Consider the following 27,781-nt stretch of genomic DNA (forward strand, 5'->3'; position numbering starts at 1 on the left):
CAACAAGATTATTCTCTTCAGTTTTTTGCAAAGCAAACAGATGGATGTTCTTGTCTTTCTTGCAACATTATGATAAATTCAGGTATCCTGCATTCATTATTCCTTGATTCATCAAGCTACATTAATGTTTTTATTGCCAAAACACTTGACACCAGAGGTGAAAAGAAGAAATTATGTGAGATTACAGAGAGCTGAGACAGCAGCTGAATCTTGGCCCCACACCAGTTATTCCTGGGTAGAGCAAAGGAACTCTAAATCCACTTACTATATGAAGGAGGCAAAATCCTTCTTTAGCACTTCTGAAACCCAAGTTTATTTTGGTGACCACTTTCTCTTGCACATAATTGAGCTGAACAGTTTGAGGCTTGTTTGTCAGATGTTCTGGGCATTACAAATTGCACTGCTTGGCATCAATAAAAAATAAAAATTAAAAGAAATCAAGACGTCATAGCTACTGAATTATAGATAAAACACAAGATTAAAAAACGGAAAATCAGGCCAACAGTTCAAATATTCAGAACAACTCCGAAGACATTCCTGGATATTGTGAAGCTGAAAGACTTGTAGTCTCCAGAGTTCTACCTCCCCTTTCACATTGAAGGAGTATCTGACAAAGTTAGGTAGGCGCTAGGATGGCTTCTGTGCCTAATTATAGCACTAGAAAAACTCCTAAAAAGCTTCATATTTCACAGTCAAACTGGGAGGAAAGAAGGGAGAAAGTCTTCTGGAATACTTCTTAAAACACATTATGAATGAAGGCAATGTTGTTTTAATGTTGTGCTTTCATGAGTCCTTGCTGTCAAAAGCAAATCTTAACATGTTCAGACTTTAATGTAACAAAAGGCATAATTTCTCTGATAAAGTTATACAACTTTGACTTTCAAAGTGGTCTTTAATATTCTTTTAATTTTTTCACGACTCTTTCGTTTTCCTGTTATATGAAAGAAATATTTCACCGTACTCAGTTTTTCATCTGGATTGTGCATCTGCTGAGCAGACTGGCTTGGGAAAAGAGGTATGATGGAAAGGTTGCATTTTTTGCCATAACTTAGCTTACTACAATATGTTGTTCCTGCCTGAAAAGAATTAAGTGAGTTCCATTTAGTCATCACTCGGAACTTCACTGAGGTTAAGAAAAAGCTGAAAAAGCTACACCTAAGAAAAAGGTAGTTTAGTACTTAAAAGGGTTTCAACAGCTCTTTCAGGACAGGTTGAAAAAGCACACCTACTCTCAGACATCCACTAATAGACACCTCCCTAAAAACCTGTTTCTCAAGACATTTGAGAAGTCCTGAGACCCTACAACTAGCAAACTCATGCTCTGATCACATTTTTTTTCAATCAGATGAGACACAGTTTTGTTTCAAAACATCTTGGATAACAGAGAATTTCTATGAACTTCTTCATAACTGGGGTTTAACATCAGTCTGAATTAATTTATACGGCAACTGGAACAAAATGTCACTTTTATTTACAGTATCACATTCCTGTATTAGTAAACAGTGAGATTTTTACATAGAATTGTATTACAGAGGATTATATTAAAAAAAAAAAAAAAAGTCCATCACTGGGTTGCTTATATTACATGTGAGATTTTTAAGACCTAAAGATGGATAGACAATTCTTAATTTCCATGATCTCTTTAATGGACTGAATGGCTGTATTACTGGGGAAAAAAAAACAACAAAAGAAGGTATAATATGTAATACTAAATGGGTTCTCAAAGTTTTTTGGTTTTCTTTTTGAGGTTTTTTGGTAAGTTTAAAGATAAATGTGGAAGTGTATATTACACCAAGTAGAAAACAACCTACTGGGCAGATACAACTGGAGGGGAACCTCAGTATGATAGCAGCATATGCTACTTTCAGTAAGTTTTTTCTCATAAGTGCAAGGCAGTGAATGTTTGCCAAAAGAATTTTACATCCCGGAGGGTTTTTGAAATATGAAAGATACTTTTAAACTATGAAGAGAATTCTAATTTTTGCCTAATATTTAGTAACCTTCAGATACTGTAATTCCACTTCAGATCCTGGAAAAACATTCTGGAGACAAATATTAGTCTACCACTGGATAGTGAAGAGGAGGAACAAAATTACATTTCAAGGGGAAACGGTTTTAATTAGAGTTACCTTGTACACCTGCACAGCAGTCACCTTCAGTACAATGTGAGAATAAGTGTTACACCCCACAACTGTGTCCATGCTTTCTACCATCAAATTCTGAGTCCATAAAGTAAGAAACTGAAGTTTGCTCCCACGCATATTTATATCACCCTGTATTTATGCAACTGCAGTGCAGAAAACTAACTGGTTGACTATACATCCCAGGGTAACAGTGTCTTGATACATCCATTGCACACTAATCCATAACATTTATGACAAAGAATTCCTTCCTGGATGCTCCATGCTTTCGTACTGGCAAGGTGCCATGAATGGACTAGAGGACTGGGTCCACCGTTGCCCTTTCACAGTTGTATCACATCAGAAATGACCTCAGTATGATTCTGAAAGAAATCTCATTGTATCAAAAAAGGAAAGGTGAGCCTATTCTCACAGGGTGCTGCATTTCCATTTCTGTCCTCTGCTGTCTAATTGATCTCTGCTACTTGGAAAGCAAGCCCGATCACATGAGCAGCAGACCTCAGTGATCTGATCACCAGCCCAGCAAATGAAACCTGCTGGGCTACTACCTATGCAGAAGCTTAACCAGTGTTATACTAGAACTTCACATTTGTTAAATCATTTGGATGCAAAACACTTTACCTTGTGGCCTACCTGAGAAACCAAAGATCAGATGCTGGCCCTGCTGCAGCAACCCTTCCTTTGCTGAAGTAGAATGAGTTACAAGCTTACAAACAAACCACAACTTCTGAAGAAAACCAAACAACATCTGTAATCCCCGAGCTTACCTAGAAGAGCTGTTCAGTGGCACCAGATGAGCACCCTAGGGCTGTTGGGTCACTACTCACCACCACTACTCTCTGACACAATCTAACTCAGATAACAGTGGCTGGCCTCAGTGACACAGGTACATTTACAGAAGCCCAGAAAACATGGTGTCTGTAAAAAGCAACAGATGGAGAAATCACTGTTTCTGTGCAGTAAGGGCAGCTATCAAGACATGTTTTGGAAGCCAACACTTCTAAAAAATATCCAACTTGACAAAATACCTGTCAGGTCTCGTAACATTCTGTGTGAAGTGGATGCCATGTCAAGAAGTGTATTTCTTATCACCCTAAGACTCAAAAGCTCCAGTACCCTGCATATGGAGAAACCTGTCAGTGAACATTACAGCTTATTTATTAAATATTTGTGGTAAAATGAGTGGCAGTCATTTCAGTCAGCTACACATGTGTTTCAAATTTTGTCTTGCAATTTGGTTACCTGGAGGTTGTCTCATTCTTTAGTTCAGACTGACATAGAGGGTCAGCTGAGGTACCTGAGCCACCTCCTTACAGCATAAAATAATCAACAGTGTATGGTCTCTGTGAGGATCTGAAATCCATTTTACTGTCCTGCCAAATCTGATAAATACTTAAATTTCTTTCTCTTAGAGACATACCAGAGATCCAATTCTGGATAAAATAAGCCTTCAAGATAGAAGATGCTCCTGACAGGAAGCAATTTATTACAGAAATGGATTCTTAAATCATGGGCTCCATCATCTACACAGCATTTGAATCCCATCAACTACACCTCCAGCACATGCACTACCATCTGAACAGGGCCAATCTGATTTCTCAATGCTATTGTAGCACCAGTTCCATTTCCACCCACAGACCTCAAGCAAGCTTTGCATTAATCTCTTCTTAACAAAGACATGTTAATTTGGCTACAGGTAGGAGGACACTGAGAGCATTAATACCTGCTCACTACTTTGAAAACCAAAAATACTCAAAGCGCTAAAATTATAATGCAAGTAAAGAATTAATAGTAGGAAAGATGGTGCTAATCAGTTTCATTTTATTCACTTACTATTTTCCACAATAGTTATGTGTTTTGCAAGTGAAGGGATTTCCATTTACTGACCTTGGCATTCATTAGGACCATACTGTGATTTATATTGAGAATTCCAAGCCTTTATCTGATCTTATAAATAAATGTAAAATACATAAAACAATTATCCTAGTGTAAAATTGAATTTTATCTCACTGTAACCAGCTTTTGTCTATGTTACATACTTCTATGTTTGAATACAATTCAAAATTAATAATAGGTATAATTTATTTTCTGACTTTTCATTATCTTGACATTTTAAAAATCTTTTTTTTTATATACTCAGGCTTTAATTTTATCTAGGGCTTCAACCCCACAGTTCCTTTTTAGACATGTACAATGTGTCTTTCAGAATATCCGTTCAAGGAATAAGACTGCTAAAGGGACATATTGAACATTTAGCAGGCCAAAAACCAGCATAAAAAAATAGCGGGATTTTGTAACAAAGAAAACCACCAGCTTAGAAGAGAAAATGTAGCACTGCATGTAAATGACCAAAAAAAAAGTAATCACTGTGAAGAATTAGAAGCAGAAAGCAGAGTTCTGAAGTTGGTGGTTCTAGAAAATTACTAACACACAGCTTAAATTTTTTAAAAAATATTTTTAAATAGCTAAAAAAGATAACCAAGAAAGTCTTTTTCCTGTTAAAGGGCAGTGACAATTTTATATTGAATGCCATAACATTAGCAGTTTAATACAGAGATTAGTCTAAGCTGAACATGAGCCTTTCAGTGGTTCATGAAATATCACTTTACCATGCAATTTTTTGGGCTTAAATATAAATTATCCAAATGCACCAACCGAATAGTTTATTTACTTAGCACAATTAATTAACATCACTTCAACTAAGTATCCCCAATGTTTTACTACCTCAGTCATATATACATTGACTTCAAAGAAAGTCAACTATGTCTCAAACCAAGTACTTGCTACTGTGCAGGCTCAAGTATACTTTGTATGTAAGGGCTACAGTTTACAGAGAAACTTTATTTTAAGGAAAGCTTGGAATTTTTAAGAAAGGCTTAGAATTAGAGAAAGTCAGGGAGAAATAAAAAAAATAAATTAAAAACCCAAAACAAAACAAAAAACAACAAGAGAATTTTATTTTCTTCAATGTGGCATATGTGCAACAAAGGCAGGGAACCCAGTTCAGCCATGCTGCTTGTACATAAACATATACAGTAAAGCATGAAAAAAAATCTCAAAGAGAATTTGATGAATAAATATGAAGAACGGCAGAGCTATAAGGGCTGATGGCAAAACGGCTCCTTCCCATACAGGGCGAGCACGAGTCCACAACTGTGGCCACTGTGCACAAAGCCAGACTGGCCACACCAGTGCTGCATGGACACCGGCACTGGGATTCCTTCACGTCTGCAGTAAACCAAGCTGCACACTGGGCCTTTGTGATTAGAGGAGGAATGTCATAACCATGGTGGTCTAGGCTGCTACAAGCAAAACCAACACATCCCAAAATGAGTGGTCCTTGATCTGAAGTGACTGTGGTCAGGATGAGGCATGTTTCAGGAGTCCCTTGAATACCTTGTGATAAACGCACGTGGAGAAAATAACAAGAAAGAACACTGTAGTTAACTGAATAAAAGGTTAAAGAAAATAAACAATATTTTTGCAGCTTAGCATTTATTTGTGAACTGCTGGTACAACTCTATGCTTGACAGAAAAGCTATGAGGCTTTTGGTAGCTTGACAAGACAATCTACAAGCTTGAATGAAATGTTCAGCTTAAGGAATTAAAATAAATCTGATGACTGATGTGCTACTGAACGTGACAGACTGTCATCTGTTTTAAACAGGATCTCTGTAGGATGTACTGAAAGCAATTTTTTTTCCATTACCTTAAACATACTAAGACTTTTTCCAATGAATTCTGGCTAATCTATTAAAACAAAAGATCTTCTCAAACTCTTACAATTTCAACAAAATAATGAAATAGCCACTTTGGTTACTTGCATAATTAATCCATGCTGATGCTGTACTTCTGTGATTAATTTACATCCAGTCCACAAAAGCATACAACAAAAACAATTACTTTTCCCATATTAACTATAAAATTATAAGATACAAGCAATAAGTGATTAACGTAGGTACAGACATTCATCAGTAGCTTTAAAAATCAAGAAAAACTGATCAACAAAAGTCCTACAGTGAAAAGATACAGCAACAGCTAGGGATAGATTAAAAAACCACAGACTCTAGTTTTAATCCGGCCAAATCCTAGAAAACCTTTAAAAATCTTAATACATTATTTTAAGTATATACATTGACAAACTTATATAAACAATGTAAAATAAGATAAAAATATTTGGAAGGCAATTTATGGTATTTTAAAAACACTGGCAAGATGTAGGCTCAAATGGGAATATCCTTCCTCTCTCAGACTGTAAATAGTTTCTGTAGGAATTACTGAGGTGCTTCATCATTTCCTTATCTTAGAGATGATGACTCAAATCTGTCCTACAAATGAAAAAAATACAGAAGAAGTGGTTTTGTGACATCCACCTGGAATCTGTGCCTTAGATGTAGGGAACAGGCAAAACTGCTCATTGGTAATAAAGAGCAGTTTGAACCACACTGCATTTACAAAACTGAACTGGGAAGCCAGCACAACTCCCCAGCTTGTACAATCCAATTCCAAAGGGGAATAAGAATCAAACCACCACCAAAGACCTCCAGCTTTCAGAAAAGGTTACATGTCACAGATACACACCATTTAAGATATTTTAGGTATTGGGTTAATTTCCCCATTGGCTGATTTACATCCAACTAAAAATTCACACCACACACATATCTAGGTGTTCCTGCTCCAGCAGGGGGATTGGACTAGATGATCTTTCAAGGTTCCTTCCAATCTCTAACATTCTGTGATTCTGTGTGATTTCGTGATTTCTAAGAACAGAACAGTCCATATTGTTTAGGTCATAATATCAGTTTTAGACCAATTTACCTTATTAGTTTCCCTTACTGCAATACAGGAGTACCAAAATTGGATGAAAATTTAAGCCATAAAAAGTTCAAGGACTTCAGTGTAAGACTGCAGTTACCTAGTGTCCCATCTCACCCCCATTTGCACTCAGAAACCACTCAGAAGACCAACACACCTTTTTCATTCAGTTGCTGTGTTATAGCTGATCAATACAGAAGATCACAAGCCTCTGCACATCCTGATGATTTGTTCTGTGTTTTGCAGGAGTTCTTTACATGGCTCAGTTCCCATAATCTCCTTTCCCACTCAGTGTAACCTGTTAACAAAAATAACTATAGCAGTGATGAAATCATGCTGCAGGAAGTTATCAATAGGTCTTTGAGGTACACTATACTGTCAGGAGAAAAATCTATTAGTTCTGCTTATATCAGAATTAGAAATTAATCTGTTACCACCTGAGATCTTTTGGATCAAAAGAAATGGAACCAGAGCCTAGAAGCTCTGAATATCCCCAAAGCTTTTCACAGTTGCTAGCTCTACACTTCTATCATCTCCCCTCGTCAAAACATCAGACCTCACTACAACCTCTGCTATTTGACATGTGTTATATTTCCCTGCTAAATGCTTCAGGCACTATGTAAAATCTCTCAAAAGAATCAGGTGCTGATACACAAAGAATGCTGAACATACACAGAGGTGGTCTCCACTTTCTTGAGGGCAACTGCCAAATTCAACTGATGCATCAAGCACAGAAAACCCCTTTGTTATCAGTCATCTTGTCGTGATGTTCTCTCTGCACTGGCAGGTGTAAGACTTGATGTTTCTGGGTTCTGTTTTTTTATAAACATTTTAAGGTGAATTTTAATGAAGGCTTGTATTTTTCCTCCCCACCACATTTAAATGACCACTAAACCCACTGTATTGATTCTACCACTCATTTCATGTTTCATACAAGATTATTGTGCTCTACTTTTACTTCTAAGGGCATTGGAATGTCATTTTCTGGACATCTTGTCTTTTCAGCTCTACCTTGCATTTCATTGAAGGCTTTACTGCCAAACTTTTCCTGAAAAACCCCCATCCCTCTCCAAAGAAAAAGCTCCTTTAACAAGAACATGACCTAAAATGTTGTAACCACTCCCTTGAGGAGGAAAAGGCTTATTTGTATAAACACTCAAGTCAAATATTTATATTCATCTACAGCTTCCTTTTTGTGCTAATATCCCTGCCTCTGATCACAACTAAATAAAAATTCAAATAAAACAAAAATATGGCCACTCTATCATGCTCTAACAATCTAAAGGTGCTTTAAGATACATTGTTAATGCCAAATCTACATGCTGAAATTTCAAAATATCACTGCAGTGATCGACTGTTGCATAGAGTAAATTCTTCTCAAAAAAAGTATTAAAAAATTTAAAAATTGGTGCTAACAGAAGTAGATGCTATTTATACAAATGCATGTGTTCCTCCCTCAAAAATTTAAGATGTACGTCCAACTAAGCTTCTAACATCAATATATGCTTCTATGAAATTACAAAATGCTTTTCATAATAGATTCTAAAATAAAATAGACTGCTTTTACTATTAAAAAATAAGTTACTACTTGTACTGGGTCTGGTTTGTATGGAGTTAATTTTTTCCCACTGTGTTTCGGATTTGTGGCTAAATTAGCCCTGATAATACACCAAAGTTTTGCCTATTGCCAGCAGCGTTTGCACAGCATCCAGGCTTTCTCTTCTTCCCTCACACTCCGCCCTCCAGAGAACAGCCTGGTTGGTGGACAAGAAGTTGGGAAGGGACATAGTTGACCCAAACTGGCCAAACAGGTATTCCATACCACATAACATCATGCTCAGCAATAAAAACTGGGGTAAAGCAAGAAGGGGGTAAAAGGCATGTGCAGTTTGTTTTCCAAGGCCCCTGTTGCTCAGAGACTGGCTAGGCATTGATATGCTTGGGGGTGGGAGGTAGTGAGTGACCCTATTTGCATCAGTTTTGTTTTTTTCCTGGTGTTCTTCTTTTTCCTTTGCTTATTAAACTGTCTTCATCTTGACCCATTAGCTTTCCCACTTCTGCTCTCCCCATGCTCTCCTCCATTCCACCAGGGGTGGTGATGAGTGAGCAGCCATGGGGGTAGTCAGCTGCTGGCTGGGATCAACCCACCATACCACTGTTTTTCTAGTTTCTCTCTAAAGCACAAGGATGCTCATAGCTGTGGTTTGCGTGCGTTTGTTTGTTGTGGTTTTCTGTTTGTTCGTTTTAAAATGCACTAAACCAGTAACAAGTTGGAATATCAACTAGAGCTCCCACTCGAAAGTGCATTGGGTGTTAAGGACTGGAGTGCTGTACTACAGTTTGCTAATGTGCCATGTTAAAGAAAACCCATAATGTCATTTTTGCAAACCATAAGCACTAACCATCAAACTAACTACTAACCATCAATACAAATCAAATGGCACCATTTCAGCAGAATTCTAACTCAATAATTTATTTTTGACAAATGCTTTCACAACCTCACTTTTAACCCCATTCCTCAGCATTTGAATGCTGGATTCAGATGTGTGATGAACAGCAGGCAGAAACATGTTTCCAAAGACTGCAACTTAGCTCAGTATTCATATCGTCATCAGAAAAATCTGCAGGCTTCAAGAATTCCTTCATTCTTCTTTTGGGATCTAAGGTACTGTACAGGAATGTTACTGCACAGAAATATTAGTCAGCACAAGAATACCATGGGCCCACACCCTTTCCATTGTTTTGAAATGTAAACAAAAAGTAACCTAGAATTTCAAGTAAGAAATGCAGGGTATACATTATAGAAATTGTGTACCTGTTACAATTACAGAGTAACCCTAATGTGGCAGATTTTTCAAGTAAATATATACTTATTGTCATAAACAAAACAACAACACCCCTTGTAACAGAATAAAAACTTACTGCCCTCTTATTTACCTCTAAAACTTACTACCTCTTTATTACCTCTAGAACATTATCCTCCTTTCTCTCTTTAAAATTCAAAACTGAATCTCACATTTACAAATGAAATTAGCACCTTGCTGTTTAGCAACAGTTCTCACACTAGAGAAACTCCACATAAACTAATTTTTAAGGAAGTTGTTTGCAACTTGCATGTTCTTCATAGTTTTGCAAACAGCCCATAGAGGGCAGCAAACCAAGACCACTATATCAGTTAGTTGAACTGCATATCACAGCACTGGGCTGAGGATGTAGGTGGGGGAATGTGCAAGATTAGCTACTGCTGATTTTGAATTTATGAACTGCACTGTTCAACAAATTTCAATAGTCAAAAACATAGTTTCAAAAGAATTAGTAGTTAGCATTAGTGAGAGACAAAAAAATACTAAACCAAATCCTAAACCCCAAAATCCTAAAAATTTTAAAAGTAAATTCTTCTGCTATGTAATTTTAAGAGCTTCCAACAGACCCTGTCTGCGATGATCTCAATCAAGATTTGCCTAACAATAAGCAGTTGACTCAGAATTAACTGAAAAATGAAAACACGATGTACCAGACGACTTTCAATACCTCCAGGTCTCTAGAACAGATCAGGGTATTTCACCTGATCGCCTGTCCCTGAAAACATGGCAAAACTGTCCCTAACATTCTCAGCACATGGTCACTGCCTTGGCTTGCACTGCTAAAACTACACATTTAGTTTTAAAACCATGTTCATTTATCACATATGAAGAAAACATATTACAGACAGATGCTCAAGAAGCCTCTCCTGCCTGGCTCTCTGGGTAGAGAGGCTGCAGGTACCCTCACCAGCCCATGCGAGGTGGCTGCTGCCACAGGGCTCCATCTACTGGTCTGTGATCCTTCACATATGCAGGAAAGGCTGGTGGGAAAACAAAACAGAATGAACAAACAAAAACTCAAACCAACAAACAACAACAAAATAAACCCCAAACTAAAATATCAACAGTTATTTCACATCTCTGCTTGCTAGTCAGACCCAGATATTCAGAACACACTACTGTTTCATAGGAAAACAGTCACCTGAACACATGCAGTCACATATGCTAGGTGGAAACAGTTGTACATATATTAAATCTTTTATTATGCTTTAATATTTGTAAAATGCACCTCAAAAACTGTTTTAAAGAGCCACCATTTTTCTACAAGATGCAACATACAACTACACACTCACAATCCAGATGTAAAGTTTTAATTCTTCTTTCTTAAAGTAAGCAAATAAGCAAACACAAGATAACTAAGAAAAATTACCGGAAATAACTGCATAATATTTGCACAATTTAAGGCATTAGAAATGGTTTTCTTTTTCCTTAAAAAGGAAACGTACATAAGCAAAAAAGTTTCAGTAGGAGACTGCCATCAGTTTTCAGTAAGGGTATCTCTGCACTGTAGCAATTGCAGCTCACACAGCTAAACTATGTCTAATTTGGTTACTGCTGTCATAGGCAGCATTTCTCAAATTGAGCCATTTAATCTTCACGTTACTAACCCCACTCTGCCTTCAATTTATGTTTGGCTGGGAAAAAGTGCAGTATCTTTTCCTCCCCAGGACCCTCAGTGCCCATGAGCCAGCCCTGCTGACCTCAGGCTGCAGCAGAGGAGCTGGCACAGAAAGCAGCGCAGTGCCACCACTTCTGTTCAGCAGCTCAGGTAGCACCTGAGCTCCTTTTGAACAAGTTCACTCTGGTGACCATAGAGCGATGGCTGAGAAATTCAATGGCACCTGTGCAACCAGCCATCACAGCTAGGTGGCAAGGGATAACAAATTGCTCACTCCAATGCTGTCCTCCAAGGCATGTCTACCAATATTACAAGCTAACTCAAGACCTGGTGCAAGAAAAGAAACAGTGCAGGAAATGCACGGCGAGCTTCATAACTCCTCCCCACCTCTTTTCTTAAACACCCTGCCCCACATTCAACATCAAGTTGAGGGCAACTAAGTGGAGCTCCATACTGTCAGCGGCACAAGAGCAATGGGATCAGGGTAAGGAAATCACAGAAATACCCACATCCCTCGCACCGTATCTTTAAGTAGGAAAAGATGAGAATAATTTAGCCAGGAACACCTGGAAACAACCAACAGATGGTCACTGCAAGAAGGCAGGAATGGAGGCAAGGAGTAATAAAACGTGGGCACTATGGAATATTCCATAAGGCTGGAAATTCATGCAGTTTCTCCTGGGGGCCAGTTTTACCAATTTAGCTCATCCCCCTAAAATGACATTTGAAGAGACAGACAAAATCTCCTACAATGAACCTGCATAACAATAAAGAATGAGAACAGAATGCTGTCTTTTTTTCTTTAACTTGAAGAAAAAGCTAAATTTAAACCTTGAAGGTGGCTTTTCACTTGCTAAACTTAAATAAAACGCATATTTTAAAATACAACTGAGCCAGAACTATGGAGTTGCTGATGTCTGTTTAAGGAACAATGACATCAATGCACACTACACTTGAGAAGGATATAGGTGTGGAACTACATCCTTTTTCATCATACATAGTCAGGTACAAAAAGAAAAGTTTAACATCAAGATTCCTGTGGTCTAATGAAAATAAATACCATTACAAACAGATCCAAGAATACAGACTCATTAAATGCTGTTTGTTTCTATTCAGATATAGATAATGGGAACCGAGATATGTAACTACTTCAAGACTAGTTTTTATTCTATCTTAAACTGTACACACTGTCAGCAAGCTCATGGCATCCTGACAAGCAGATAGGAAAAAACAAAACAAAACCAAACACCAAACCAACCAACCAAACAAAAAAACTTGAAAAATGTCAACAAGCATCTGTGAAAACAGATTTAGATTGGTATCTGAGTATTTGATTGTTCTACTCTGAGTACACCAAGCAATTGATACTACCTGTATCACTCACATTTGTAATAAATTCAAAATCAGAACACATTCTTCTAGCTTTATAAAACAAGCTACAAAACATTCCAAAATGTTAAAGTCATGGGGGATGTTTCATAGTGGCATTTTCCTCATTACAAGGAAGGTTACCAAGGAAGAAATTGGTCATACAGTGTTTACGTCAAACTCCAGACAAGGAAAACCACATCCTAATACTCTGCTACAACATAAAATAGAAAAAACTGCCTCTATCTGTGCACACATAAAATCACACTATAGAAAAACATTGTAAAAAATACTGCTTTGTTTCTCATGCTTGTATCTAAAACTGTACACAACCAAGTTAACACATTCTCAGTTACCAAGTACTTAATTTTGCAAAATCCTACGGAACCTGAAATTTTATTTACCTGAATGTGAATCACAAGGACAATATATTCAGAAACAGAATCTTAAAGCAAGTCTATCCGTAAATCAAAGAAATTTGAAATGCACTGTACTTGAGAAAACAGAATTGTGCCTTTCTAAAAGCAATGTTAATAATTTTATCAAACTATTATACTGATACAAATAACTTTATTGTATCAATACTAACAACTTTATTATAGGGTGTGTATAATTTATGCAGCTACAATAAGCATAAATGACAATATCCATACAGATCACTGCACTACATATATATCTTCACATTTCACCATCTAATCTCTCTCAAAGAGGACTACCTGCTTAAAACAAACACACAAACAACAAACACACAACAAAACAACAACAAAACCCACACAAAAACCAAAACCAAACAGGCAAAAAAAAACCCAACGACAACCACCACTCAAGCCCCTATATATCATACCATTACTGAGAAATGAAAGCTTAAAAAAGAACACACATTTTTGCATAACTTCCTTCAATGGTATTGAAATGGGCACTGGAATGTCTTAGAATAATTTTCTAATTATGCTCAGTTATATTCTCGGTTCTCTAACTACACTCGGCTATGAGTTACCATTTTTCTTGGTAATTAGGCTTATCTTTTTGGCAGTCAATTAAGTTTCTAAATTGAAGTTAAATCTGTAATATTTCGGAAAAAAACAACTCAACAAAAACATAGTACAAATTGATGTTTTATTTCGTATCAAATGTAAGATGTAGGCAGCAAGAATGGTTCCACTTCCTCACCTGTTGATACATTAGAATTAACAAAGAGAGTGAGGGCAAATATATACATTTGGAAATAGCATAATGCAAGAAAGCTAAAGCAGTGCTGATTACTCCCAAAGGAAAGATGACAAGGACATCTAAAATAAGAATTAATTTTCACAATAAAAAGATTTATACATGTATTTAGCTTAGTGCAATAAAAACAGAAACAATGCACAACAATATTTTTAATTGTGTAAACACTCTGCAAAAAATGAATATTTTAATACTTGTCATTTCCATACACATCAACTGCCATGCCTTGGAAAGCCCTGTTCCCTTTTCACAAGTCAATCTAAGCTTAGTACCATTCATTTGTTAAATTGGTAACTAAGGACAATTTTTAGCTCTGGTCCCACCGAGTGTAATTCACACACACGCGCTACTGTGAAGCAATTCTTCAGCACTAAATACTCTCTTTACAAGTGGACATTTTTAAGTTGGAGTACAAGTCAACATAAATAGATCCGTACGCTTTAAGAAGATCATTAAAAAGTCAGTCTGGTTGCTTCAAGTACAGCAATAGCCGATCCCATATTAAATTCTCTCACAGCAGAGCATCATACAGCATTTTCAGAACACTTTCAACTCAGACACAACCCTGCTCTCATTCCATGAATCCTTACAGGAAACGTCACCCCCTCCCTCCAAAGAGCTAATCAATAACCAGGTACTTCAATCTTTCTTTGTCCTAATAATACATTGCTGAAGCAGATTAGATTTTTCCAATTTATTTCACGTTTAACATTTAAATTAGTGCATAGCTACCTGGAATATCACTATTTAACTGAATGTATAACTTAAAGATCAAATTCTGTCTTCAACAGATTTACATAAATGCACAGAAAGGATAACATTTGCCTACCAGCATGTTATGTGGATCTCCTTAACTCAATTTACTATGGATGTCACGGTCCAAAATTAACACACTCCAGAAGCTGAGCTCTGTTTACTTACTGAGTTACCAGTTACTTCTTCCAAACTCACAGCGTAATCCCACACCACTCTGACCAATGGAGGTTTTGCCATTCACTTAAAGGCAAGGTGGATCTGTTCCTTGGTTTGCTATTCTACCAAGTGATACTGAGCAAAATAGTACCATAGATGCTGCCTTGACATCTTTCTACTACGGAAAAGATACATATTTTATTCCCTGCTAAAATTGAGAGCAACATACTGATAATTTTAACTACACAAAGTTGCCAACAGAATTACATGCCTTTTCCAACATGAATTTCTGGAATACATTTCAGCAACAATAATGCCAAATAGCCTGTAGAGTGGGCCCACCTGTTATAGTTTCTGTACCATGGCTCATGAAGCTAGCAGTGAGCATGCAAACTGTCCTATCACTTAGAAAATTGCTAGATCAAAGCAACAGAGATTCATCTTATCAAATGGGCATACACACTAGTTCTTTCCATACCTCTATCTGCTCTGCAAATAAGGGTTCAATACTCTTTCTATTATACCTTTAAAATTATTTTCCTTTAAAAGGAAAATGCAAAAGCCAGAAATCATACTTTCAGGAATATTTGTCAGTTGCAACATCACCCTGTAGTGAAATCAGCTAACAAACTGCAGCTGGGATTGGTTGCTTGGTTGTGTTTCCAGTAAATTTCAAAACATCTATTGCCCATAAAGGACAATATATGTAAAAGTGAAATTAATCTTCTGCGTAGATTTGGAAGATATGTCCTAAAGTGAACACCAAGTCAGATCAGCAATTCAAACTTCAAAACCATTTCAGTACCTGCATGCTGCTGTTAACATGCAGCACCTACTCTGCCATATGTATGATAGCCTAAAAATTTCAAAAAGAAGTAGCAAAAATATTCATTAGGATATCTCTCAAATGCATGTGACAGACTGTGCATAAAACTGTGATCAACCTGCAGGGCCCTCTCCCCCTTCACCCTCAGCTCACATGTTATCTTCTTGCTTTCAGTTCTAGTGATGAGTTGATAATTTAATGATTCTTTCCACAAAGAATCAAAGCCATATTTTTCCCTCTCTTCTAAATCCTTCCAGCAAGCTCTGAAAACTTCCTTACATTTTTATTAACCTAGGCACCCTCAAAAACTAAACCCCCCCCAAACTGCCAAAAGCTAGATCTGGACCATGGGGCATCAGCACTGTACGCCCATTACTGCCAGAAATACAACATGTTGGGTTTGCCTCACTGTGAAAGAAGTAGGAAGCCTAACACAATCATTTTGTTTCTTGGTAATCAAGAAAATAAGGTAGCATCATAATAGTGCATTCCTAACTTTGCATGATCTAGATTGACTTCTCACAAGAAGACATATAGAATAACAGAACGCAAAGAATGAAATTAACATTTCCTTCTCCAGAATGGGCAAACTAATAATTAAAAGGGAAATTAGGTGAATCTAGAAACAAAACAAGAGTCAAGAAGTCTAAATAGTTATTACATGAAAACAGGAGAATTTGCTACCCACTACTATGGGACAGAGTAGTCCTCATTACAAACTGTAATAAGAATCAGGCTCCAAAGAAATTGTAATATCACTATATGAAAGCCTGTAATAACTACAAAATGGGTATACACAAATGCCTACAATAAGGAATCATTTATTAAATCTAAGAAAATACACAATCTTCCTGACTACAAGATTTACTAGTTTGGGTTTTGCCTTATCAGTCTAGGTACTTAGAAGTAAACTAGAAAAAAACATCCAATACTAGTGAAGAAATGGCCAGGAGGGAAAACAGATATTCTGATACTTTATGTCTTCTCCATAGGCAGATTTACCAAGTCATAGGAGGGCTATAACCTCCCTGATAATGCTGTCACTCCCAGTGTTCGGACACAGCAGTGACTGGATAGCCTCCCAATGCCATCTCCTTGCCCTAAAACTTGCAGCAGCAGCTTCCTCTGCATTCTCAGATCCTGTACATTATGTTGCCTCCCAGACTCTCTCTCTGCTTTCCCTATTGCAACTAGAACTGCAGTAGCTTCTCCTTAGCTGAACAAAGCAAGACAAGTTTTATCGCTTTCAGTGTTGATCCCTGGACTGGGTCAGAAAAGCTCACAGCCAACATGCCAGTTGTACTTTACCGGTGTACACAGCTCAGTCTCACACAGCAGAAGGACCTCACTATGAATAACAACATTTTGCAACCTAAACAAAAGCAAAATAATAACAGAACTACCACACAACAGAGCATGTTTACTTTAACTGTTAGGACTTGGTTTTAACTGTCTCTAAACATCACAAAAATATTTTAGTGCCACAGTATATTTAAATAAGCAAATAATTCAAAACACATGGTTTCAGGTTGAATGGAAGTTGTATATTCCCAGAGCAAAACAGTGGCCAGAACAGATGCTCAAGGCCAGGTACAAGAAGAAGGCAAGCACATCACCATGTTTCCCAAATACACACAGGTCCCACAAGCTCCAGAATTTGCAGCCCTGAGACCTGCTGAGCCAGAAGCATATCTTTGTTTTTCTTCCATGACTAAACCACAGCAACTTACAACTTACAACAGTAGTCACAACTTGCTGAAGTATTTAAAAAACAAAAACAAAAAACAAACAAACAAAAAACCCACACTCCAGCGCTGCAGGACACTCTGAATTACTAAACTCAGGGTCAGCAAACTCCTACAGCACCCAGTTTGAACCACCTCAACCCCTTGAAATTGTACCTAGACCCAGTTGTTTCAGGGATAAACACTGAAGTGTGTGCTGTCTCAGATAGGCCTCTATGTCCACATACTGCATGTTTTTCCTCCACTCCTCACACTGAGAAGCCATAGCCTTTTTCCTCAAACAAAACAGACCCTCACAACACCACCAAGAATGCAGATTATTATGGAACTTACATTACATTAAGAGCTGAGGTATACAACTGATTGGGACTTCACAAGGAACTTTTTTAAAGTCATAAACGTTCAAAGATACCAGAGATTGCAAATGTGATTTTGGCAGGTTTTTTTGTGTGATCTATTTTGTCATGAGGTTTGTTTGCTTGTTTTTTAACGTATTACTACTATTCTGGGTACCCTCCACAGCTTGTTCTCACCTGACACCAAAGAACCAGCACCGACCGCCTAAATTTGCTGGGGACAGGTTTCACCTCCGGTTCTCCAAGCCGCCGTTCCCGGCGCTGCCCTCCCTCCCGGGAGGCGGCAGCCCGTCCGTCCCTGCCCTCCCCGCGGGGCTCAGAGCCTCTAAAACTCCAAGCCGCCCATTCCCACCCAGGCAATTCGCTTTCCCGTCTCTCCAGCTGCAGAGCGGGCTGTAGGTCGGGAGAGCCCGCCGAGCAGGGGGAGGTAGGGTAACACAGACAAGAGGCTGCGCGAGGGGCTGCCCCGGCCCACGCAGCCGGTACGTGGAGGAAGAACCCGGCGGCGGCAGCGCATGCCGGGAGGCGGCGGACCGGCCCCAGAGGCGGGGGAAGTGAGGAGGCCGGGCAGGGCCGCTTGCCCGTGGGGAGGTACCGAGGGCAGAGCGGCCCCTACCAACAGCCACCTCGCCGGGAAGCGCCGCCGCCACCGCCCGGCCCCCCCGCAGGAGACGGGACAAGCTCAAACCCGAGCGCCGCGGAGCAGCCGCCGAGGGAAGCGCCCCGCCGGTCCGTTACCTGCGCGCTCCTCCCCCGCTGCCGGCGTGCGGGCGGCACCGCCGCCTCCACAACAAAGCCCGCGAGCGGGCGGGCGCTGCAGTCCGGACGGGAGCAGAAGCGGGCGCGTGCGGCGGCCCGGGGGCGGGGCCAGGCGGCGGGGGCTCGGGAGGGGGCGCCGCCCTGCGGGCGGGAGTAGGCGGTGCAGGGCCAAGCGCTGGCAAGCGTGGCCGGGCGGGGGGCTGTGGGAACCTGAGGGGCTGGTTTGCGGGCGTCGCCCCTGCCCGACTCTCCCCACGCAGGGAAAAGCTATGCCCTTTCTGGGGGGTTAGCAGTGGCACGCTGCCCAGGCTGGCCAGGTATGGTGTTGCCTATTAAGGGATGTGGTGATCACAGATGCAGAGAGAAACCCTGTCAGGGCAATTAAGGAGGATGACGTAGTGGTGCACATGTACTGTTTTGGGAAGAGGCCATGTGAAAATGGGATTAAGCCCAGAAGTGCTTCAGGACACCTGCACAGTGGGAAGGTCACGCTTTGCGGGGCAGTAGGGAGGGGTGGATGGATAATGAGAGATGTGCAATATACGGAAAAGACTTCCAGCAGGAGAATTTAATTGTATTGAGGTGAATAGATTTGGGGTTTGAATACTGTGAGACAAACTTAATAGTTTTCTAACAATAGCAGAGTTCATTTTTTCAAGAAGGTGTTATGCTATTCTGTAAACATATTTCTCTATGTAAATTATACACTCTGAGCATTTTTTTTTTTCATGTAAATCTTTTTGTTGTGGTGACACCTTCTGCAGAAAACAAATGTAACCAACCATTTTCTTCACCTTCCGATGAACTCCAAATTCACTTTACTGTTGAACTACTGCAGCAAGTCAACCTTAATACTAGATTTGCTATTTGTATCAAAGGGAACATTGTGCAGGGAGACCTGCATCTCTGGAACAAAAAAGTAGTGATGTTTCAGCATCTGCTTTTTGATGATACAGGACACCATGGACTTGATGATCCTGGTATATTTATTGAGCAGCAGTCTCAAAGAGCCAAACCAAGGGATCTAACGCAAATGTTAATGAAACATTGAAGTTGAGATTTTAATTACTTAAAGGTCAGCACATTCAATGTTTATTAATTTAAGGGAGTTACTCAGTATTCCCACAGCAATCTCCTCTCTGCTCCTACATAAATCAAAGAATTCAAGTTACTGTTTATTTGCTGATGCATGTAAATTATATAACTGAATTTTATAGGTGAATATTATTCCTTTTTTTTGCAACTATGGTCTCAGTCTTAACACTTTATTAACACTTCTCCACAAATTTTCTATGTTTACATACTTTTCAATAGCAATAAAAACATTGTTTTTCTCTAATCTTTGTTCTAAATTACTAAAGGCTACATGTCAAGTTTGGAACCTTATTCAGTTAGCAACATTGTTGCTAAATTATCCCCAAACACTTACAGGCACTCTGTAAAGTAACATATCAGAACAGTATTATGACTTCATGAAAATACTTTTCCAAAGACACTTTTATAAAGTTTTGGCTTCCAAATACTATGGCGCCTGCAATCCATTCTCAAAACAGGAAACCGCGTTTGGAAAGGTTTGACAAATGATTCCCAGAAAAGCCTGTGAGGAGAATGAAAACACTGTAATTTCAGAACCTTATGCACAAAACCCACTCATAGGCTGCTAAAGGATCCTTCCCTCTCAAAATACTCCGCATGTAAAAATCATTAGGTTTTGTTGGTAGAAAAAAAAAGGTTCTTTCCCAGTGAATGGGGGGGACAGTTAAATTAGGGTAAACTTGTTTTTAATAGGTTTTCATTATTTTCCTTAATTCATTTCCAAGTTCTCACCCTCAGTCTAACAGTAACCCACATCCAATCTGGAGAGCTGTGATCTGAGAACGCTCTTTCACAACACTATCTGAAACAAATTGTCTCTGACTGCACAGTTTTCTGCCTGCCAGTTTTTCCACAGTTTTTCTGTATGAAATAAATAATGGCATTTTAATAAAAATCTAAAATATTTTTTTTTCCCACTTACTATTAGATTTAGTCTGACTTTGTGAATTCTGTCCATCAGAATGCTGGAATGTATTTTTTCCTGTCTATATACTTTAGGTATTTCCACTGGCACTTTCATAGCAGTCAAGTACGCCTTTGTTCACAATGGAGGTTCTTTTCAACTTTTTTCATGTCCCTTGAGGAAAAGATATGGTATTATTATAACAAACCCAGATTTCTCTTGTAGCACAAAGGTACCTTTCCGGGACTGGAGGGTGAGGAAAACCAGCTTGAATCCTCTTCAACTCTACTGTGCTACATCCTAGAGTCAGGGACTCCTGATTTTAGCGCAACGCCTCTGGTGTGCCTAGAATTCACTGTGCCTAGTATTTTAGCTTAAAGTCACTACCTCAAAGGCTTTAAATGAACATCTGGAAGACTCTCTCTTACCAAATGAAAATGTATATAGATAGCAGACTGCCATTAAATACCTATCAGACATGGAAAACAGTGCAAAAATATACTGTTCAGACATAAGAAACAGATCAAGCTTAATATTTCTTAAGAAACAGAGAAAGAACTAGGTACCAACACTTCCCTTTGGTAGCTGTGCTACAGGAATAGACAAATGCACCTAGGTACAAATTATCTGTGCTTTGAGTTTAGCATAAGCTGATGTCCTTGTAAGGCACCAGCAATCTCCCTTTTTTTCGAGGGAGAGAAGAAACAAGGATGTAAAAACTACCTTTATTTTCCTTCTCTTGAAGAGGTGCCAGAAAATCTAGCCTCCTAGTTCTATTTCAAGATGCTCAAGATCACACAAGGTATTCAGAATTGCTTTGAAGATAACGTGAAGGATTTCTGATTCAAAATTAATATCCTCATCTGTGTTAACACTGTAGGGCTGTTAACAAGAAAGAAAAAAGGAAATAAATTATCCATGTGACAGGTTAAACAGTCTAGCATCATATTCAAGAGCCATTTCCTTAAGTCTATCATCTTAACTCTAATAAATGGGGTAAGAAAAATCAGCAATACTAGAGGCTGTGGGCTACATGCAAAAGGAGGAAATAGAGAAGAGTATGAGAAACCACAGTACTATTCAGATTTAGGGAGAGGAGAAGTAACGGAGACAAGGAAAAAGTCTTTGCAGCTCTCTTCGTAACCCAGTGGTTTGACTAGTAGAGCAGTGTCAGGGTTACAGCAGGGAAAAGACTGTCTGCAATACCGCATTCACTCCCAACTTTTGCAGGCTGCATATCCATAGAAACATTCAGCTATTCAGTTGTTGATTAAGTGCTTAAGCTGTAGTTTATTAACCTGAGTGCCATGTTGAATCTGGCTCTAAGTCAAAAACATTATGTATGTACTAGTAAACATAAAGGATCTATGGCCATTCTCTGACCCTGCGAATAAATGTCTGTCTGTGTTCTGTAGCCATATGGTTGAACTGTCTTCAATGGTGCTGTCTCTGGGGATGAGCCCATGCTGTCCCTCATGCTGTCCCCAGATGTCTTCTGGAAAAGCACGGTTTGGCCTTGGCAAAAACAATGTTGGAGAATGTCAGCAATGGCACCGACTGTGTCCCAGTGCTTGAGGCTATGCCTTGGCACTGTTTCGTTTACTAAAATGGGCCAATAGGTCTGTGCAATACATACAATAGCCACTTTCCAAAGGACAAAATACCCATGTGTCCTTTGAACACCAAAGAGCTGGAACCAACGTCTGAAAGTTTTAAAAGAACAACATGCTCGAGAATGACAGCCAGTGAGCCAAACGACACCACTTCCTAGAAGCGGAGCACCAGGGGATCTGCGGGTGGTAGCAAGGTCCCAGCAGCAGTGGGGAGCAGGACCGCAAGTGTGTGCTGCACGGCACCACCCCGAACCGAGGAGTGAACGGCACAAGCCTGCGGAGGTGACAGGCCGCCAAAGCCTTGCCCACCAGCCCCAGCAGGGGTGATCCCAGCACCGACCACCCCAACTCTGCCCGAAAGAGAAAGGCTGCCGGTTTCCCGGCTGCAAGCAGTCAGAGAGCCCTTTACCCGCTGCGATCGCCATCAGCTGCGAGCTGGGCCCCATCTGGGGCCACCCTCTGTCCGCCGGCTACTAAAGGCCGCTGCGCGACCGCGCGTTTTCCTTTAACGCGGGGTCCCAGCCTGCCCCGCCCGGCCTTGCCGCGGCCCCCGCCCCACAGATAAGCGCGGCTCCCGCCTCCCCCCAGCTCTTCCCCACCCGCCCTGCGCGGAATCGATCTCGTCTCGGGAGCCGCTCTCCAGGCGCCAGCTTCCTCTCGCCCCCCGAGAATGGCTCGGCAGCCTGGCAGCTTTCTGCAGGAGGCCTCTCACCAAGTCGTCGCTGGAGGCTCGGCAGGTAAGTGGTCGCGTTCCTTTGGTTGGGGGAAGGTCTGTCCGTCCCCGTCGGCGTTCCACCGCCCCCTCGCTGCTCTCCTCAAGCGCAGGAGCGGCGGCAGGGAATGGCCTGGCTCGGCAGCGGCTCCTCCCCCGCCGGGCGGCGCGGGCGGGCCCCAGAGGCGATTCGGGGGTCCCGGGGGAGGGAGCGGTGGGGCCGGGGCGATAACTTGCGTAACGGTGCTCGGCCCCTCGGAAGGGTGAGGGGGCCCATCTGCGGGTCTGCGGTGTATCTCTCTTAAACACACCCTGCAGCCCCTCGGGTGATAAGGCTAGCAGACGGGCCCCCTTCAACGGTAACAGCCGTCGGTGTCCCCTCGGAAGCTTCACTGGTGGGTGGCTGCTGGTGTTTTCTTGCTTGAGGTGGAACTAGTGCACAAATGGAAAACAGTACACAAATATACTGTTCAGATATAAGAAACAGATCAAACTTAATATTTCTTAGGAAACAGAGAAAGAGCTAGGTACCAACACTTTACAAGTGTACTGTCTATGAGCCTGTGCAATCCGCTAGTGGCGCAACTGAAAATGTTTTCATTCATGGAGGTGTTCCCTGTGCTGCTCTCCGTTGCTGCCTTATAGAGAAACTCACGAAGGGCTACAGTGGAAATGCATGTTCGAGTTTGTCAATACTTTTAGGAACGATGAGGCTACTAATTCATCCCATTATTTGACTGTAAACATCAAACCCACCCACATCTGCCTTGGAATGAAAACACTGCTAGTTGATTTCTTCAGTTTGTTTTCCCTAAATTGGAAACAATCTGAAATGTTTATATCATCCTGCCTTGCAGGGAGTATTTACACGCTATCTTGCTTTTTTTTAGTGTAAATGTGTGAATCCTGTTAGCATTTCAACTATGTAGTGTGTTATTAAGTGTCCTTTAGCATCTCTTTTGGGGTCAAAATTCTGTTTGCTGTGTTACATTTTAATTGAAGGAGGAAAGCTGCATGGTAATACAACTGTGTCTTACATAATGCTTTGGCACAAGCAAAATTCTCCTGTGGGTGAGTATTGTGTGGCTGTGCCACTGCATGTAAGCTGGGGCTCTGTTCCCTCTAATTCCCCTGCTACTTCTAAATCCACTTTTATACATTCCTGCCACCAACACACATTTGAGCGCTTCCTTTTTATGCTCATGACTCTGCCTGTCCTCTGTTTTCAGCTTTCTGTTTTGACAGAGCGAGATGTCACAGCAGAAGTGGAGAGGTCTGCTGTCCTGGCCCTTCAGTGTATTGTGTGACTGTGTTTATGTAGCTCTCCCGCAACCTTGGAAATCCTAAAGCTTTTTAAGATTCTGCTTGGTACCACTCCCCATGGTCCTTAGGAGAGAAAGAAAAGGTTTATTCTTACTAGGCCTGTTGAAGGCCGTTCGTACCTGAAGGGATACTGAGGTGTTTTACAAGATAACAGATTCATCTGTCCATAACAGTGGGTCTGTGCCTTACTGATTCAGATTGATCAAACTCAGTATCTTCCCCTCCTTTGGCAGTAGCGTGTTTTCTTTACAGGGTCTCTTTGTTGATTGAAGTACAGACAGTTTTGCTAACAGACCAGAGGGAAAGTTGTCTTTTAAACAGAGTTTTACAGAAAGATTAGAATTGGAAAATGTGTGTGTTTGAGGCTGGCATAGGGAAAAGAAAGCATGAAAACTATTTGCTGATCTGGTAGGCATAAATGTTAAGGTGAAAGTATTCTCAGTTCCAGAAGACAGCTGATCTGTACCTAACACTTTTTTAAGGTACAACATGGGAAACCTGCTGAATCTAGTCTAGAGACATACTGTTAACAGATGCTTGTATCCTTTTGCTTAGTCTCCTGGCAGGCAGGTTCCTTAGCTCTATCACTGGCCTTAAACCTGTACAGAAATTTCTACTCATTGGTTTTGAAATAAACCAGTAGCAACTGCTGTCTAGGTCTGAACAACAGTAAAATTGTACCAGAGAGACTGGTAAGCTTATGGCTCAAAGTGGGAGTTCTAAGGTATGAGAGAGAAATGGATGAAACTTGAAAACTTGATTGATAGATGCTTAAAACTCAATGGTGTTTTTCTTGGTGATTTATAGAGAAGATAGAAGAGGAAGACTGTACCTTTGAGGTCTTCAGTTACGTTAAATTTCTCAGGCAAGTGTGAATCCTACATGGAAAAGGTAGAAGCAGGAAGGAAAGGATGAAGGTAATCTGTTGTAGAGAGTGTACTTAGTATTTTATCCTAGTGAGGGATTTGGTTGCCTGAACTTAGTTTTCCAGCATCATTTTAGACACTATATTGCTTTTGGCTGCCTCTTCAGAAAAATGTAGGGGTTTTGTAGGTACTTTGTCATGTTTAGTGGCCTCATGGGAATGTCACAGGTATTTTAGCCTGCCTTTGCTACCTGTACCACAGCCTGGTATTTAGAAGAAAACTGGAAAAAAAATCATTGAGGTGAACTAATGCTTAGATTTTTAAGAAGTTCTGATCACCTTAACTCACACAGTAAAGCACAAGGAATGTATGATGCTGTTCATAAGAAAGGTGCTGTAAGTTGGTGTCATTGTCAAAACAATGACAGGAAAGCAGTGAGGTTGTTGGAGAATGAACTGCAGAGCAGAATAGGTGTAATTGAAGGTTCAGAAATATTGCCTGCATAAGTAAAATGAGAGGTTATTTAGCATCTGAATGTCTGATGCTAAAGGATCTGATAAGAAGTGGTTCTGCTGGGTCGAGTGGAAAATGATTAGAGATAAGCCTAAGCTGTCAGAACAGGAAGAAAAGGATTTTTGAAGCTTTATGGAAGATGACAGAACTTGTTCATGGACTTAGGAAGCATAAAGAAAAAACACAAGCATGACCCCTAGTCTACAGGGCTGATAAAATGGAAGATACTGGCATGCTGAAGGATGGAGAAATCAGGGAAACAGAAGTGCAATTTGAAGTTAACTTGGCCAATTCTGTCAGGGATAATAAAAAGTCCTTCTTCAAATATGTTAATAACAAAAGGAGGGGCAAGGAAAACCTCCATTCTCTGTTGGACTCTGAAGGAAATATAGTTAACAAAGATGAGGAGAAAGCTGAGGTACTTAATACCTACTTTGCCTCAGTTTTTACCAGTAAGACAGGTGGCCCCCAGGACAACTCATCTCTGGAGATGGTTGACAGAGATAGGAAGCCAAATAGGCCCCTTGTATTCCAGGAGGAAATAGTTGGTGATTTACTGAGCCATCTGGATCCTCACAAGTCTATGGGACCAGATGGGATCCATCCTAGGGTGATGAGGGAGCTAGCAGAAGAACTTGCCAAGCCACTCTCCATCATCTTCCAACAGTCCTGGCTCACTGGGGAGGTCCCATATGATTGGAAATTGGCCAATGTTACCCCAGTCCACAAAAAGGGCTGCAGAGCTGACCCTGGCAACTACAGGCCTGTCAGCCTGACCTCAGTGCCTGGCAGGGTTATGAAGCAGATCATCCTGAATGGAATCACACAGCACCTTCAGGATGGACAAGGGATCAGACCCAGCCAGCATGGGTTTAGGAGGGGCAGGTCCTGTCTGACCAACCTGATCTCCTTTTATGATCAGGTGACTCACCTGGTGGATGAGGGGAAAGCTGTGGATGTGGTCTATCTGGACTTCAGCAAGGCCTTTGACACTGTCTCCCATAATATACTCTTGCAAAAGCTGGTAGCTCATGGCTTGGACAAGTGTACTCTACGCTGGGTTAAGAACTGGCTGGAGGGCCGGGCCCAGAGAGTGCTGGTGAATGGGGCTGCATCCAGCTGGCGGCCAGTCACTAGTGGTGTTCCCCAGGGGTCAGAGTTGGGTCCAGTCCTGTTTAACATCTTTATTGATGATTTAGATGAGGGGATTGAGACCATCATTAGCAAATTTACTGATGACACCAAGTTGGGAGGGAGTGTCGACCTGCTGGAAGGCAGGAGGGTTCTGCAGAGGGATCTGGATAGACTGGAAAAATGGGCTGATTCCAATGGGATGAAGTTCAATAAGGCCAAATGCCGGGTGCTGCACTTTGGTCACAACAACCCCCTGCAGCGCTACAGGCTGGGCGCAGAGTGGCTGGAGAGCAGTCAGACAGAAAGGGACCTGGGGGTACTAATTGACAGGAAGCTCAACATGAGCCAACAGTGTGCCCAGGTGGCCAAGAAGGCAAATGGTATCCTGTCCTGTATCAAAAATAGCGTGGTCAGCAGGACAAGGGAAGTGATCCTTCCCCTGTACTCTGCATTGGTGAGGCCACACCTGGAGTATTGTGTTCAGTTCTGGGCCCCTCAGTTCAGGAAAGACATTGAAGTGCTGGAGCGGGTCCAGAGAAGAGCAACACGACTGGTGAAGGGACTTGAACATAAGACCTATGAGGAGAGGCTGAGGGAGCTGGGGTTGTTTAGTGTAGAGAAGAGGAGGCTTAGAGGTGACCTCATCACTCTCTATAACTACCTGAAGGGAAGTTATAGCCAGGTAGGGATTGGTCTCTTCTCCCAGGCAGTTAGCAGTAGGACAAGGGGGCATGGGCTTAAACTCTACCAGGGGAAATTTAGGCTGGATATTAGAAAGAAATTCTTTACAGAGAGAGTGGTCAGGCATTGGAATGGCCTGCCCAGGGAGGTAGTGGACTCGCCGTCCCTGGAGGTTTTTAAACTGAGATTGGACATGGCACTTAGTCCTTTTACTAGATCATGGCACTGGAGTTGGACCAAGGGTTGGACTTGATGATCTCAGGTCTTTTCCAACCCAGTCGATTCTGTGATTCTGTGTGATTCTGTGAA

The 27,781-nt window shown here is 40.8% G+C and overlaps 2 protein-coding genes across 27 annotated transcripts in view; one reads left to right on the plus strand and one right to left on the minus strand.

Annotated features, from left to right (window-relative positions):
- Positions 1–23,120, minus strand: part of MIPOL1 (mirror-image polydactyly 1) — a 193,616-nt gene extending 170,496 nt beyond the window's left edge. For 4 of the 25 annotated variants that reach the window (XM_065064023.1, XM_065064010.1, XM_065064031.1 and 1 more), the window contains exons 1-3: positions 22,956–23,096; positions 21,354–21,512; positions 7,114–7,254 (exon numbers count right to left, since the gene is read on the minus strand). The gene's annotated coding sequence lies outside the window, so the exon portion shown is untranslated. Of the gene's footprint in view, positions 1–265; positions 2,875–2,908; positions 5,538–7,113; positions 7,255–18,049; positions 18,547–18,610; positions 18,743–21,353; positions 21,513–22,013; positions 22,146–22,955 lie in introns of those variants that run through there. The other 21 variants (XM_065064024.1, XM_065064012.1, XM_065064033.1 and 18 more) reach the window with 14 other exon arrangements.
- SLC25A21 (solute carrier family 25 member 21) overlaps positions 22,327–27,781 on the plus strand; it is a 260,238-nt gene continuing 254,783 nt past the window's right edge. Inside the window, exon 1 of one of the 2 annotated variants that reach the window (XM_065064037.1) lies at positions 22,327–22,980. In XM_065064037.1, the coding sequence (XP_064920109.1) occupies positions 22,914–22,980 (67 nt within the window). In that variant the 5' untranslated portion in view covers positions 22,327–22,913. The remainder of the gene's footprint in view (positions 22,981–27,781) is intronic. The other variant, XM_065064035.1, reaches the window with a different exon arrangement.

This window comes from Columba livia, chromosome 5 (assembly GCF_036013475.1).
Source record: "Columba livia isolate bColLiv1 breed racing homer chromosome 5, bColLiv1.pat.W.v2, whole genome shotgun sequence".
In the NCBI taxonomy this organism is placed as follows: Eukaryota; Metazoa; Chordata; class Aves; order Columbiformes; family Columbidae; genus Columba; species Columba livia.